Consider the following 13,678-nt stretch of genomic DNA (forward strand, 5'->3'; position numbering starts at 1 on the left):
TGCAGGTAGCGGCTCCACTTTTTCCACGTAAACAGGGCGCGGCTGCTTTGTCAGAGACGGAAAAATACAGGGATGTTTGTTCTCATGGTCTCCTGCTTGTGTGGGCTTTGGCTTAGTGGGGAATATGAGCTGAGAGAGGGTGTGCCACTGTCCGACTGGGATTGTGTTCCAAATGGGAGGGTTCGCTGAGTGATTCCATACTTCCTCCGCCTCCTCCCTCTCAGGTAGCTGTTCCCATTTTGGGATTTGGAATCGCAAACAGAGGTTCTCGACAGGTAAGTCTCCAGACTTGTACAGAGAATGGCTCTTTAGCTCATGACTCGTAAGAAATATGGGAATTGGTGGAGGTAGATCCAAGCCTGATGGGGCATTGTATAATTTGTATCTGTGGGCAAAATCTTTTTCTCTAGTGTGTTCACTCTTACTTCATTGGTGCTTGGTGCTCTGTGGTGTCTGCAGCTCTTTTCTGATTCTTCACAACCCTTGCAAACTCTCAGTAGGCTCTGAAGTGCATCATTCACACTCAGTGCCAGTCTGTTTGAAGGTCAACATAATGCCAGTACAGATTGCGAGCAGAGCACAGGTCAGGACGGATATTTTGTACTGTGCCAAGTGTGTTCGAGAAGTGCCCCTCACAGCTGTTTGATTCTGCCGGTTGACACCTTAACTGCCTTTGTTTTACAAGCGGATCTCACAGCCTTTGCAACATGTCGGAGTCAGCTGAAGCCGTGGCAGCCGACGTGAGCAGCAGGAGAAGTACTGTCATTGAAATCTCAAATGTCACCAACAACTACTGCCTCCTCAACCCCAAGTAAAAACCAGACCCTGTTTGAAATCATGTATTTAACAGATGCGTACAAAATGAAAGGTAGACGGCGATTCTTAATGCCTGTGCGTCTTTTTCTACAGGGTGTACCTGGAGAACGGGGAGACTTACAACCCACCTCAGCCCACAGTGCGCCCTCTCAAGACCGAGGTTTGCACTTTCACCAAGTCAGGCGGCAAAGCGACCGGCTGCGTCGGCGTGATGACCTACGACCTTTTCGAGCGGTCAAAGAACGACTACATCGAGACGCTGGCCATCATGTTCGCCGTTCCGTGGGACTACAACCTGTACAAGAACTGGTTTGCAGTGGGCATCTACAAGAAGGGTCGTAACTGCGATAAGGATTTGTACAAAGAAATGTACTACGACAAAAAGCAACATGGGTTTGTCAGGGAGGCAGCCAATGGGTCAGGGATCAACCACGTGGGCGACTATCTAGATATCAAGGCCACCATGTGTCCCCTTGGTAATTCCATCATGAAGGTGGAGGTGTGGGATAAGCTTTTCACCCCTAACCCTGGTCAACATGCATATTAGAGACCCCTCCCCAACCTGTGCTAACATGTTTCCCAGCAGCAGAAGTCATCAATCCACCCTTTTTCCAATGCAGTCAATATGCATGATTCAACAGATGTATTATTGCTGACATGTGTCTGTATACCTGGGTATTACCTCTCAGTAAATCTGCTTAGGATCAGAGTTTAATTTGTTTATAAATCCTGGATGCAATATCCCCCTTTTATAGCCGAAGCCTCTGTCTGTTTCAATAGCATCCCAGTTCAAAACGGCATCTTTAGAAATGGAAATGAAAGGATGAGTCAGTGGAGGATGAGGGCAGCTTAATAAAACACACTGAGAGCTTGTCTGTATTTACCTTGACACTGTCATCACAGGAATAAAGTAAACCTTTTTTTTTGCTGAATCCGTTTGTGTTTGAGAGTCTGTTGATTGAGTTTAGAGGAGTGTTTCAAAATAAATAAATATATATTAATAATGTTGAATGGAAATATGATTATTTTTGTACTTTGGAGTTAAACTGAGATTTGGATAGCTGTTTTTTTCCCCCTCCGTATAGGAGCTGTGTGAAAGCAGCTTAGGGAGACACACCCTTCCTCGTGTTGCTCAACATTAAAGTACATCCGTCATCACTACACCAGTCGCTTTACATCAAAATATTATATGAATCTAACCTTGTTTTTTCACATCCACTAAGTAATTTAAAGGAAGTTATGTTTTTATCTGCTTTTGTTTATGTAGTTTAGCAGGATTACACAAAAACAACTGCTATTTATGAAATTTGGTGGAGGGGCGGGGCATGACCCAAGAAGGAACTCATTACAATTTTATGCAAATCTAGAACAGGAGGCAGATCCATGATTTTTTATTTTGTACTTAATTTAAATTAAGGATCTTAATGGGTAAAATCAGGCGTATGAAGAATACTGATATTTATGAGTGTGTGTTATTTGATGCAGATCATAATTTAAATGTGGTCTCAAAAGGGGACTGTTGGGCCTTGACGGAGGAATGCACTCCACTGAGGGCCCTTCTAGTTAAATTTGTTTTAAGATCCACAATCCATCTAAAATATTTAATATAATTGTTGCCATTGGATTCATAACACTAATATTTTGGGTTAGTTTTCAGAAACTATAAATATTTGCAGTCCCGCCATCCCTGCTCAATAATCCTAAATAAGGCCTCGACAAACACTTAAAAGTTAAAAGCGAGTTAATTCTTGGTTAAATGTGACTTTGTGTAATTTAATCTCTTTTAACAGACTCAGTGCATCAGTGTTTTTACCCAGATTTTGGAGATAAAGAGGGTTTTTATTGCCTCCTGACAGAACAAGAGGGAACAGTAAAAACTCCTCAGTTATTGCTCGCAATGCAATCACCGGTTGGTTTTTATGAACCAGTAAACTCGAGGATAAAATGATCAGATACACTGGTTTTTTTTTCATGATCTTAGCTGGGAGTATGAGGCAGTGGTGAATGAGACAGGCATGGATTTGGGTGAGGACCCTGTTATAACGACTGCTCAGCAACTCGCTCACTTAACGCTGCATTATTCTTTAATTGGGCAGAAATGACAATCTTGATGTGTCATCTCATCATCAAAGCACTTGTTTCGCCGTAATGGCTCAACCAATTCTCCGTGGATACAATCATTAACCTCTGGAAACAATGTGGGGATGTGAGGCAAGAGGCAGAATACCGGTTTCTCATTTCCGCCTTAGGCAAACTTATCTGGTTCCTGGATCCTATTTACAATCTCAACGCTGCATTCCTGATTCTGTTTTCCCATTAGATTCGTGATGCTTTTGCAGCGTTTACTGTTGCAGCCACAAAGAAAGCCGAGATCAAAAGGGTTTCGCTCACTGTCACCATTGCATTTGCATAAAAGCCATACATAATATAGAGGAATAAACTAGGCCTGTTTAGGCTCAATCTCTGAAGCATTGTGGAAGGGGGTATTGGAGAAATGAAACACTGTCCCTATAAACAGATGGAGACACTAAGCAGAAACTTGTTTGTCGGAAACCGGATGAGTTCCCGCACATTTTCTTTCACATTTCCCTTTGAGCTTCTCCTCTGTGTTTACCTGCAGTCTTCTTTCATATTGAGCATTATATTGTTGACTGTATGCCTTCATTGGTATGTACAGTATGTGTGTTTGGATGCTTTTGTGATGAGCATCTCTAAGTGTACACTCGCACCTGCACCTGCAGATATGGATATTTTATAGCAAATAAATGCCTTTGTTCATTATGTGATTTGTATTTGGGTTTGAAAAAAACATTTCTGGAGACCAGTGTGGGATTAGACGCCTTAAACAGGAAACAAAGGGATATTTGAAAAATGTATTTTCCCTGTGTAGATAAACATAAGCAGCTCAGCATCATGTGGATTGAAACGGAAGCTATTCATCACTAAAGAGGAGTGAATCTATCTGTGTCTCTTGGTAAAGGCTTCTGTCTGAAATCCTAAGTGCAGGTGCACCATGCGGGCTGGCCTCATCTTTTCATGAGACAGAAATCAGGTGATCGTGCAAAAACAACAGCGAGGCTCCGGTTCAACTCACTGCAGGGAGATGAGCAGAGGTGAGTGAGAGGAAATGATTGTTCTGGAAGAAGAATCTCAGAGGGAAAAAAATGAAAAAACCTCAGTTGAGAACAAGAAACTCTTTCAACCTCATATAGCTTTTTTGAATTGTGCATGTACACTATTCTCTGTCTTTTGCACCAGAGAAATATACAGTGAGAAATAAAACATGAACCTCCATCTTCTCTCTTTTTCTACCTGAAGTTGGTTATTTTTTTGTCTCTGCTTATCATCACCATCTGTGCCAAAGAAAAATAAATAAACGTTTTAATTTTTCTCACATTCTCAGAAGTCCTGTGCCAATTGTCACAAAGCTGCTGAGAGTCAGATCATATATCAAATATATTTGTATAACAGGGTTGAGCTCTCAAGGTTGTTTGAATTTCTGTCTTTGGGTTTGCTTCGAAATGAATTTATCAGTGCAAAAGAACTGGGTGGTGTATTGACTCAAACCGGGAGTAACCAAACAGAAGAATTAGACGGGTACATTTCGGTGACCTGAGAACCGCAGCTCTTTAAACAGCGTAAGCCGCTGCATACCTGTGACCACAGCTGCAAATGGGAAAATAATAGATTCTTCTTCTCCCTCAAAGTGAATAGAAGTGCACTTAGAAGCTGCAGTTTGAAGGGCCTTCAATGATAGAATGTGCTCTCATGGACTGCCATCTAGAGGCCACTTCTAGTACCCACACAGGGTTCCTAACAATTGACTACTCTGACTAGGAAAACCTTGAAAAAAGCTATTTTTTAAAACCTGGTTCAAAATATTTTCAAAACTCTCAAGCTATAACTGTGTATATAACGTGAAATATGTGTTTTTTATCAATGTTTTTTAAGGTGAAAAGTCCTTTATAATGGGCAGGCAAGTGGTATTACTGGTGCTCACCCCGTGCTCCTCTGTTATTCCTGGTTTCAAACATGTCTTGACATCCAGCTGGGTCCGGTTCACTCCCTCTGCTCTGATGTGTGTCAGCCTGGCAACAAGCGCCTGCAGACCCGTCATCTGAGCTCAGTCACAGGCCTCAATCTCACTCAGCCTCCCCCAGGGGCGACTCTACGAGAGGGTAAAACAGTAAAATCTGATATATTATTATCAAGCTAGGCCGGAGTTGCATTGTTTGTTTGGTTTGTCAGCTTTTCTGTGGATCGCATTTCATCACTCTCGTCCTTCAGATGAGATGCGAGGGCCCGAGGTCATGTTACTCCTGGCAGGCTTTGGAAACTGTCTCATCCTGTTAGTTTGTTATTTTGAAACTTCTCAGCATGCACAGTGACACAGATGTGTATCATGCAACAATACCGATATCTCGAGGGAGGGAACACAAACTGTTCTCTACAGTAACTCTTGACATCATTAAAAGAAACCGAGCTGCCACAGTGTTTCTTTAGCAGCAATATGCTGTTGTAAATATTCAGCTTCAAAATTTTAATTTAGGACAATCTATACAATTCTTTTTGTGTTTTTCTATTTATTCTCGTTTAAATATTGGTTTATATTGAGGTTTACAGAAATTACATATAATGTTAACTCATAGGAATAAACTACAATGTAACAATAGATCAACTGTTTTTTTATATTTTTATGTTAATAATGGATCACATATACTACTGTGAGTGAAATGTCATTTAAAGCGATGCAGTTCCTCTCGGTCTGTGGAGCTTTTTAACAACTTTACACACGTTCTTTTTTTCCTGTGACTTTAATGTTCCCTCTCCCTGCATCAGTTTTGTCTGTTTTCAGTAAAAGAAAAGAAGGTCAAAGGGAAAAGCAACAACCTGCAGACTGGCTCAGTGACTATATTTAACATAGTGGAGCAATTAGTGAAACTTTATAATCTAGTGAGTAGAGACCAAAAATCTAAATAGAAAGTACTAATGCTCAGTGTCTGTCTTCCAGGTGTGTAATTCAGCAGCTGTTTATTAACGTATTAAAGGCGATAACATGTCGGTGTTGTACCTACTGCTTGTTTCTGCTGCCCCCAAGTGGCAGAACATTATGTTATTCCAGGTTTAATAAATGAATCGTGAGGATTTGTTGATTTCTAACCTAAACCCAACATTGCACAAGAGAGTTTTGTGTGTCTACATGTGGCCCTTCATGTATTCAGTGATGAAGTGAACATCTGCACATCCACTGTTTATTTACTCATTTCTGCTTTGGCTTCTCTGTCTGAGATAAACCAGGAGACCAACATCTGCTCCTTCTTTTATTTGTCAGTTGACACAGATTCCTGATCTGGAATAACAAGCAAGTAGCCTACTCCTCAATTTTCTTCTAATCTAGCTTTGCAACGATATAAATCATAAACAGATGCTGATGTTTTTGCCGTTTTTTTGTGTTGTCGCCAATAGCGTCTTTTACATAATAACTCAGAGCTGCCTCCTCAGCAAACTTGGATGTGGTTTAAAACTCGTTATTCATGTCCATTTTCTGATTCTGTTAACCCCAACTCTCTCTGGTTATTTCTGAGGTGGAAAATATTTACCCTTGCAGTTGCATCTGTAGATTTGTTCCAGAAATAAATTCACCATTATCTTCATCAAACGGATGATTGACCTTCACAGGTTGTTGCTGGCTTTGCTCCTTTCCCATCCCTGCTGGACAACTGGTGAGTGTATCTCCTTCTTGCCACTCATATGTCCATATGCATTAGAACACGGTTGTTCATTTGAATTTACTCCGAGCGACTGAGTAGCAGTGTTGATGTCGAACCTACTTGTATGTAAAGTCGTCTGCTGCCATCATGGTGTCATCCAGCTGAAGGGTCAGCTCTGACGCAGTAGGGCCAGCTGCTGAGATCTCGCACTACAAAGTAATTACTCATGTCACAATGAATGACTTGCTTTGAGTGGGCGCGATCTTTTAATTCTTTATCAAGTTTGGCAAACTTTAGAACGCACATGCTCCAGTAAACTATTGAAGCATCATGAAAATTGAAACATCCCATAAATCAAATGAGATGCTAAAAAACTCAACGATAACTTGGCACAGACTGCTCCAGGAAGTTGACTTTCTCTCTTGCAGCTGTGGAGGTGGATGTGGTGTCGCTGATGCTGCCCAATACTCCTTCACCTGAAGCAGTGATGCTGACACTATCAGACAGCGACAACGCCAAAAGTCTCCGTCAGCAACTGCTGCCAAGTAGAACAACAGTTGATGTACAGACGCCCTCACCTGACGCCCTTCCACCACCTCTGCCAGATCTCTGGGACGAGACAGAAATCAGCTCCCACGGTTCGAAGACCCAGAGGTCACAGAGTCGAGAAACCCACCCACCCACCACCCTGCAGCTGGAGACACAGCTGAGGCATGCGAGTGAGATCAGTACAGTGTCTGTGCAGCGGTCTTTGTCCTCAGTTTTATAAATATATATTCATATGTCTACAGCTGTGCCATAAACATTTTTTTTGCAAAGTCAGCTTAATTAAAGCCACAATGGAGAATCCTGTTCCGACCTCCTGAGCCACTGCGCCCATTTACTTTTCTCCATTCACTTTGTTGCAGCTTTATGTTCCTCCATGCCCAATAATGCTGAATGCACAGAATAGTCTTTCTATAGACTAAGCTTGTGCACATAAAAATGAAATGTTTGTAAAAACAGGATCTGCAGGTCACATTGGTTTTATGATGATGTCACTGGAAGAATAAAAAGTAAGACTAATTTAGAAAACAGTTAACAAGTAGTAATTTACATTTATCTTTATCCCAGATTCAGATTTAAGGTGGAGGTCTTTGTGAAGGGCATTGGCTGCTCTCGGTTTGCACAACATAGATCTTGTTGTGTTGCATGATTTTGAAGTCTAAGTGATAAAGATACTACCAGGAATTGAAGGCCTAATCTTAAAGTTGCCATAATTTAAAGATGCTTAGTCATTTAATCATTGATAATGTAACCATAATCTACTTGCACATACAAAATGGTTTATTAGTGTCACTTATTATTTGTAAATCTGTCTCCATAAAACTCATTACATGTTATCCTGAGTATCCGCCCCTGCACTTTGGTAAATGCTGGCAAGCAATATTGCTGAATCATTAAGTAGTTTGATACCTTACCACTTGCAACCACTAGAGGGCATAGTTTACTGGCCTGGTTTGGTTTGTGGCAACTCCATTTGAATGTGGACCCTGAGTATTGGTCTCCTATACTGATCATGCGCACATATGGTTCAGTGCAACAACTGATGAAACAAGACTGATAAAATATGATTAATATGGCTTTCACAATCACATATTGCATTTAACTGTCTGTAATGTTTCTGGCGTGTTGCAGTAGTGAGGAGCAACACAGAGCAGGATGAGATCAGACGGGGGTGGGGATGAGGATGGCCCGACATCCAGAGGGGAGGAAGGTCACCAAACACACTTTCCCACCCAGCCCTGCCAGACACACGCACACATACACACACACACACATACACACACACACACACACACACACACACACACACACACACACACACACACACACACACACACACACACACACACACACACACAAACATAGGCCCACCCTGCAGAGTTGTGTGTGCCAGATGAGGGTGTGATACATGACTGCTGTCACCGCTTCCCTCATTGCATGTCTGTGGAGACTATGCAATGCGCTGTGCTACGCACTTGCACGTTAATCCAGCCCATGCAGCTTACTGGAGATACAGTGAAACTCTACCTGCAGCACAAAGCAATGCCATCTGCACTGCACTGAGGGGAAATGATGGTGTGTAATCAAATACTGACAAAGGTTTAAAGGCCCTTTTGCTTGAGAGATGTCACATCTCTGTGAACGTGAAACAAATAAACAGCTAACCAAAGAAGGGAGTCAAAGTAGAGCCAACATTCCAACTGTAGATTTAATTGTATAAAATATTAAAAGTACATACAGTACATGGTGTGAGAGCAGGCAGGGTGTGTTCTCACAGCATGGTAAGTCCTGACAATAGCAGAAAAATAACACAGTATATAAATACACATTTGGTTCCAAATCTGAAAGCGCTTACAATGGCTTTGTCGTCATAACAACACATACCCACGGGTATCAAGATTCAAGCAAAAGATAGCACGCTTATCTTCTTGTCATCACTCAGTGTTTATCACTATGCTGCACAGACAGACTAAATATGTCCCTTTGTCAGCACTAGTTTGAGACGTTAGATACACTTCGTTCAGCTCATCAACATAAGATCGTGAGGATTGTCACAGTGAAAGTGCTTAAAGATTCAATACTATATATAGACAATACCAGGAAAAAGTTCTCCCTCTCTGGGCGTACCCATTCATGGTGTCCCATCTGTAACCTCTGACCCCCAAACCATATGCTCTGACTCACATAACCACATCCATACATCACACTATACTCCTTTTCCTCTTCTCCCTGTGTACACGTAGATGACCATTTGCATATATCAAACAACGAACGCATACCTGTACCCAGATCAGCCTTGGTTTGAATAATACGTCGTCTAATTAGTGGCTCAAAGCAGAGTTAAGTTCACGAGTTCAGCAATAAGTCATCATTTCAGAATCTTGTCTTTTACCAAGACAAATGGTGTCAGACTGTCAACAAGTATATATTTTTGCAAGCTCTAGAGCTTTTGTCATCATAAACCAGAAAATTGTGTTCTCCATTTCAAATAGAGCCGTTTTCCGAACATGTGCATCCAGTTTGGAAGTAACCAAAACCATCAGTGTTCCGATTTCCAGTCGGTGGCTGAAAACAAATCTTTTGTCACAGTCTCTCTTCCTTAAAATTGTTAATGAGATACAGTACATGAATTAATAATAACAAAGGATTTTGTCACAGTTAGCGTCTGTTAACACCAGGGAGTTTGTCGCTGATCAGCCACAGAATATGACATTATGAACTCTGGGTCAGAAGTGTCTATTGATCGGTTTTCTCTGCTGCTGATGTTTCAGAATTCCTCTGAGAAGTGAAGTGCAGGTAAACTTGTCAGAAACAGTCACTCCTCTGAAAGCTCACCGGTGAGATTAAAGGGCGGCAGCAGCCTGCGTGTGAACAAGCAGTCCTCCAGTTGGAAGAATAGACAGAGCATAGGTCCAAAATCGTGATTTTCCCGGTGACTGTGAACCAAGACTTGAGATCCTCAGTAGCTGCCATCGCCATTCTTAGTTTTGAACACCACAAGGACGACCATGACCGGGATCAGGCAGATGGGAGTTATCACCAGGGCCAAGACGACGACTGGTGGTGGGTCGGTCAACTCCTCTTCTGGACAATCCTGGAAGAACCTGGAGTGAATGTCCACAAAGGTCTCTTCCACCAGCGGGTTGGGCCACGGGATCATGAGACAGTCAGACATCTCCTCTGTGCAGTGGCTTAGGTTACTGTATAAACTGCAGCGTGGAGACAGGGCGAATATAGAAGGGGGTTCAGAAATTTAGTAAAAATGTATTTATCTCAAATGTCAAAAACTGCAGACACTGAACTCACTGCTCACCCGCTCACGTTACCCCAACTGCACCAGTCAGTGCTGTTCAGTGACGCCATTGAACTCTCAAAAGTGTTGAGACATAAATGGCCCATCAGGGTTGACAGGCAATCCATTGTTGGAGCGCCGTACATATCACTACAGAAGCTGCATATTTCCGGGCAACGGTGAGTATCATTCCCACAAGCTGCAATGACATAGTTTACAAAAAGAAAGATAAAGCAACATAAACAGATTATAAAATGACAATAAAGATGCATTGCACACAAAGAAGATCTGCATTGAATTCTGAAATTTGGACGTACACAGGATGACATACAAGTTTGCGTGGCTATCTGTGGTTAAAAGGTCATGTCACCTACCAAATGGCACGGTAGCCTCTCCGTAAGTGGTGTCTGAGAGGGAGAAAAGTCAGATTTTTGGATTAAAAACATTTACAGTAAACTGTACAGGCTATCATGTGGAAGCATTCTAGTTCAGTCTATTAAGTTTCCACACAAAAATTCCTTATCATGAGCTATGAGTCTCTTTCACATGTCTGTGCTGAAGCAGGCATTTTGCAGCTGTAGAGAGGGAGACCACACACTCACCGGAGAGAAAGGAGAGGAAAACCCCAATGAAACCAAGTGCTCCATTCATGTCAGAAGAAAACGAATCAAGGTGCGATTCCCCCAGCTGATGACCATGTATAATAAACCTACACGTCTTAGTCTGTGTACAGCGAGGCATAACAGGAAACCCGGCAGGATGGAAGAGACGCAGTGTAACCTTCGGTTACCAGATGTCCAAACAGTGTTACCCGCGGTTACCAGATGTTCTTCGAAGATCTGTCTGACGGCCCTGCGCCTTGGCAGCAGTGCTTCCCCTCTCCAACACGCGTTGCTTTAGGACTTTCTTCCCTTTTAAAGGGGTGGAGGCAACAAAGATTGTCTCCTCCATTCTCCCAAATAAAAGGGAGCACACCCAAGCTGGGCTGGACTCACATCTGAAAACCCTTACTCTTTAACTCTTGTTCTGCTTTTTAGTCTCAGTTTCTCACAGTCGACGGCCTGGCCAGCTCACAGCATGTGATTTATTTGCCTTTTGGGCTGCCTCTGCCAAATAGGAAACATAAGTAAACATTTAGGGCTTTAGCGTTTTGGGGTGGATGTAATCATGACGCTGCAGGGTGTGCTGTGCAGACAGGCGGGGATTTCATATTTAGGTTAATATGACCCAACCTGGAACAAGTTGTGAGACACAGATGACGGGCAGTTTAAAAGAAGATATTCCCACCATAGCTGCTGCAAGTGTTTGTTCTTTTCTGTCGCAAGCACCAGTGTGTTATATCTACGAGGCAGTTTCTCACTGTCACCACTCACAACTTAAAAAGAGCAGTGAGAGAGAGAGAGAGAGAGAGAGAGAGAGAGAGAGAGAGAGAGAGAGAGAGAGAGAGAGAGAGAGAGAGAGAGAGAGAGAGAGATGGCTTCATTGATTGAATGATAAATGAAATGCACGGCTCGTGTTTTCTCACGACCAGCTCGTTCATTTATTTCACTGGATCCACATGTTGGGCCTCTCACAACATCTGTTAGCCGAGCAGCATTTTGATTTAGTAATGACATCAGGAAATGTGTCTTTTCAGCAGAGGAGGAGCTCAGAGTTTGGGGGGAGTTGGCAGGGGAAGGAGGGGGGACAGTCAGGGGAAAGGAGAAAAAAAAAAGGGAAGGCACAGGATGAGGAACAGCGAAAGGGGCGCTGCTCCAAAGTTCCAGTTGTTTCACAACTCTGAGTTCATGCGTTGATCACAGACGTTGCATGGGGTGAATGACGAAGAAATTCAGGAAGTTGAGCCAGGTGGGGGCCGCTCATAATGAGGTTTCAGTTAACCTTTAACCCCAAACCATTATGGACCTTTTATCTGCTGTTGCTGACCCCCACGCTGGTAGAGACCTCCCCAGGAGTTTTTCTTGGATTCTCAAGATAATACACACAAGGGGATCTTGGCAGAAAACAGCATCTCAGAATTCTGCTTTCTCCGTGTGTCTGTTCCAGTCCAAGAAAATGGATGTAAGGAACTGACCCAAACAACCCCCCACTGGACTCAAACACTTAATCCCTGTTTGAAATATACATTGAATATATATATATACAGACACACAGACATGTTGTCGACCGTTTACAATAACGTGAAATAGAAAAAGGTTTTAAACTTACTGGCAGTCATCTCTACTGAGTGATACCCTGTTAAGAAATGGCATTGGGTTAGTCAACAAATTCATTTTAATGCATGTGATTAATATAAATATATATATGTATATATATGTATTTATATATTTCTTCAACATACCTATTGTTGTTGCAGATTGTGCAACTAAGTGTTCATCTACCAGACAATCCACTGTCGTGCATTCTGCTGTAACATATAAAACAATGGGAAAACAGAACATTGAAATAATGATGGAAAGTACGAAATGCTGCAATCCAGTAACCAGCACATACAAATGTAATGCAGTATATGGAAAAACATTTGGTACGTAGAGGTAGATAGAGTTATTATCCAATATATTTAAGAATAATCCAGTACATACAAACATATTCTGTACAAATATAATCCAGTATATTTAAACTGTGAAAGAAAGAAGGTATATAATAGAATAGAACAGAGTAGAAACTCTTCATTGTCGTTGTATTCGACAAAATTCAACAAAATGATGTGTTGCTACTTTAATGTAAAAATATTCCAGCGCACACAATATATCGTGTAGTTTAAAGTAAAGGAAATAGCCTGTTGAGAAAACTGTGAAGCAAACAGGTCACTGTATCCTCCCTTTGTGTGCTTCTGCTTGAAGGAAATATATATATATACAACACAAAGGTTATTGAAATATACCATCCATGTCCTTCTTACATGAATAATACATGTATATCTTATTTAATAAATACAAGCAATGATAATGAAAATTGTTATAGCCTGGCCAATACTGATGATAACATTTTCAACATCTATAACATGTTGTCACGGCATGATCACACTCATTACATGACAGTTTGGTATAAATGTATAAACCTTAATCATGATACAAGCTAAGCTCCTTTCTTAAAAGCCACACAATACCACTGAAAGTCCCCAAAGCATTCGTCCTGAGAGGTGAGACAGAGGGCAAGAAAAGAAGTTATACTGTAGCTTCTATCATGCTGGATCCTCGACTTACCCCAGAAGAGAAGAGCCAGAAACCAGCCAGAGAACATGGGCGAGAGGCTGGTGGCTGTCATCATGCCTGACAGTGCTCTGTGCGTCCTCACTGGTGCGTAGGGATTA

General features: G+C 41.9%; 2 protein-coding genes across 4 annotated transcripts; one reads left to right on the plus strand and one right to left on the minus strand.

Annotated features, from left to right (window-relative positions):
- Positions 1-707: 707 nt before the first annotated feature.
- apnl (actinoporin-like protein) lies at positions 708-1,363 on the plus strand. The gene is made up of 2 exons (XM_061089369.1): positions 708-811; positions 910-1,363. Exons 1-2 carry the CDS (start codon positions 708-710, stop codon positions 1,361-1,363), a joined length of 558 nt encoding a protein of 185 aa, XP_060945352.1.
- A 7,404-nt stretch (positions 1,364-8,767) lies between these two features.
- Positions 8,768-13,667, minus strand: ramp2 (receptor (G protein-coupled) activity modifying protein 2). Of its 3 annotated transcripts, none has more exons than XM_061090488.1 (6): positions 13,572-13,667; positions 12,707-12,769; positions 12,574-12,600; positions 10,740-10,772; positions 10,387-10,564; positions 8,768-10,282 (listed from the first exon to the last, which is right to left on the minus strand). In XM_061090488.1, the coding sequence occupies exons 1-6, from the start codon at positions 13,633-13,635 to the stop codon at positions 10,033-10,035; spliced, it is 615 nt and encodes a 204-aa protein (XP_060946471.1). In that variant the 5' UTR covers positions 13,636-13,667; the 3' UTR covers positions 8,768-10,032. The 3 variants fall into 3 exon arrangements, with proteins under 3 accessions (XP_060946471.1, XP_060946470.1, XP_060946472.1); XM_061090487.1 differs by having other exon boundaries at positions 12,707-12,772; XM_061090489.1 differs by lacking the exons at positions 12,574-12,600; positions 12,707-12,769; positions 13,572-13,667 and adding an exon at positions 10,968-11,248.
- Between the last annotated feature and the right edge of the window lie 11 nt (positions 13,668-13,678).

The sequence above is a fragment of the Limanda limanda genome, chromosome 17, assembly GCF_963576545.1.
Source record: "Limanda limanda chromosome 17, fLimLim1.1, whole genome shotgun sequence".
NCBI lineage: Eukaryota > Metazoa > Chordata > Actinopteri > Pleuronectiformes > Pleuronectidae > Limanda > Limanda limanda.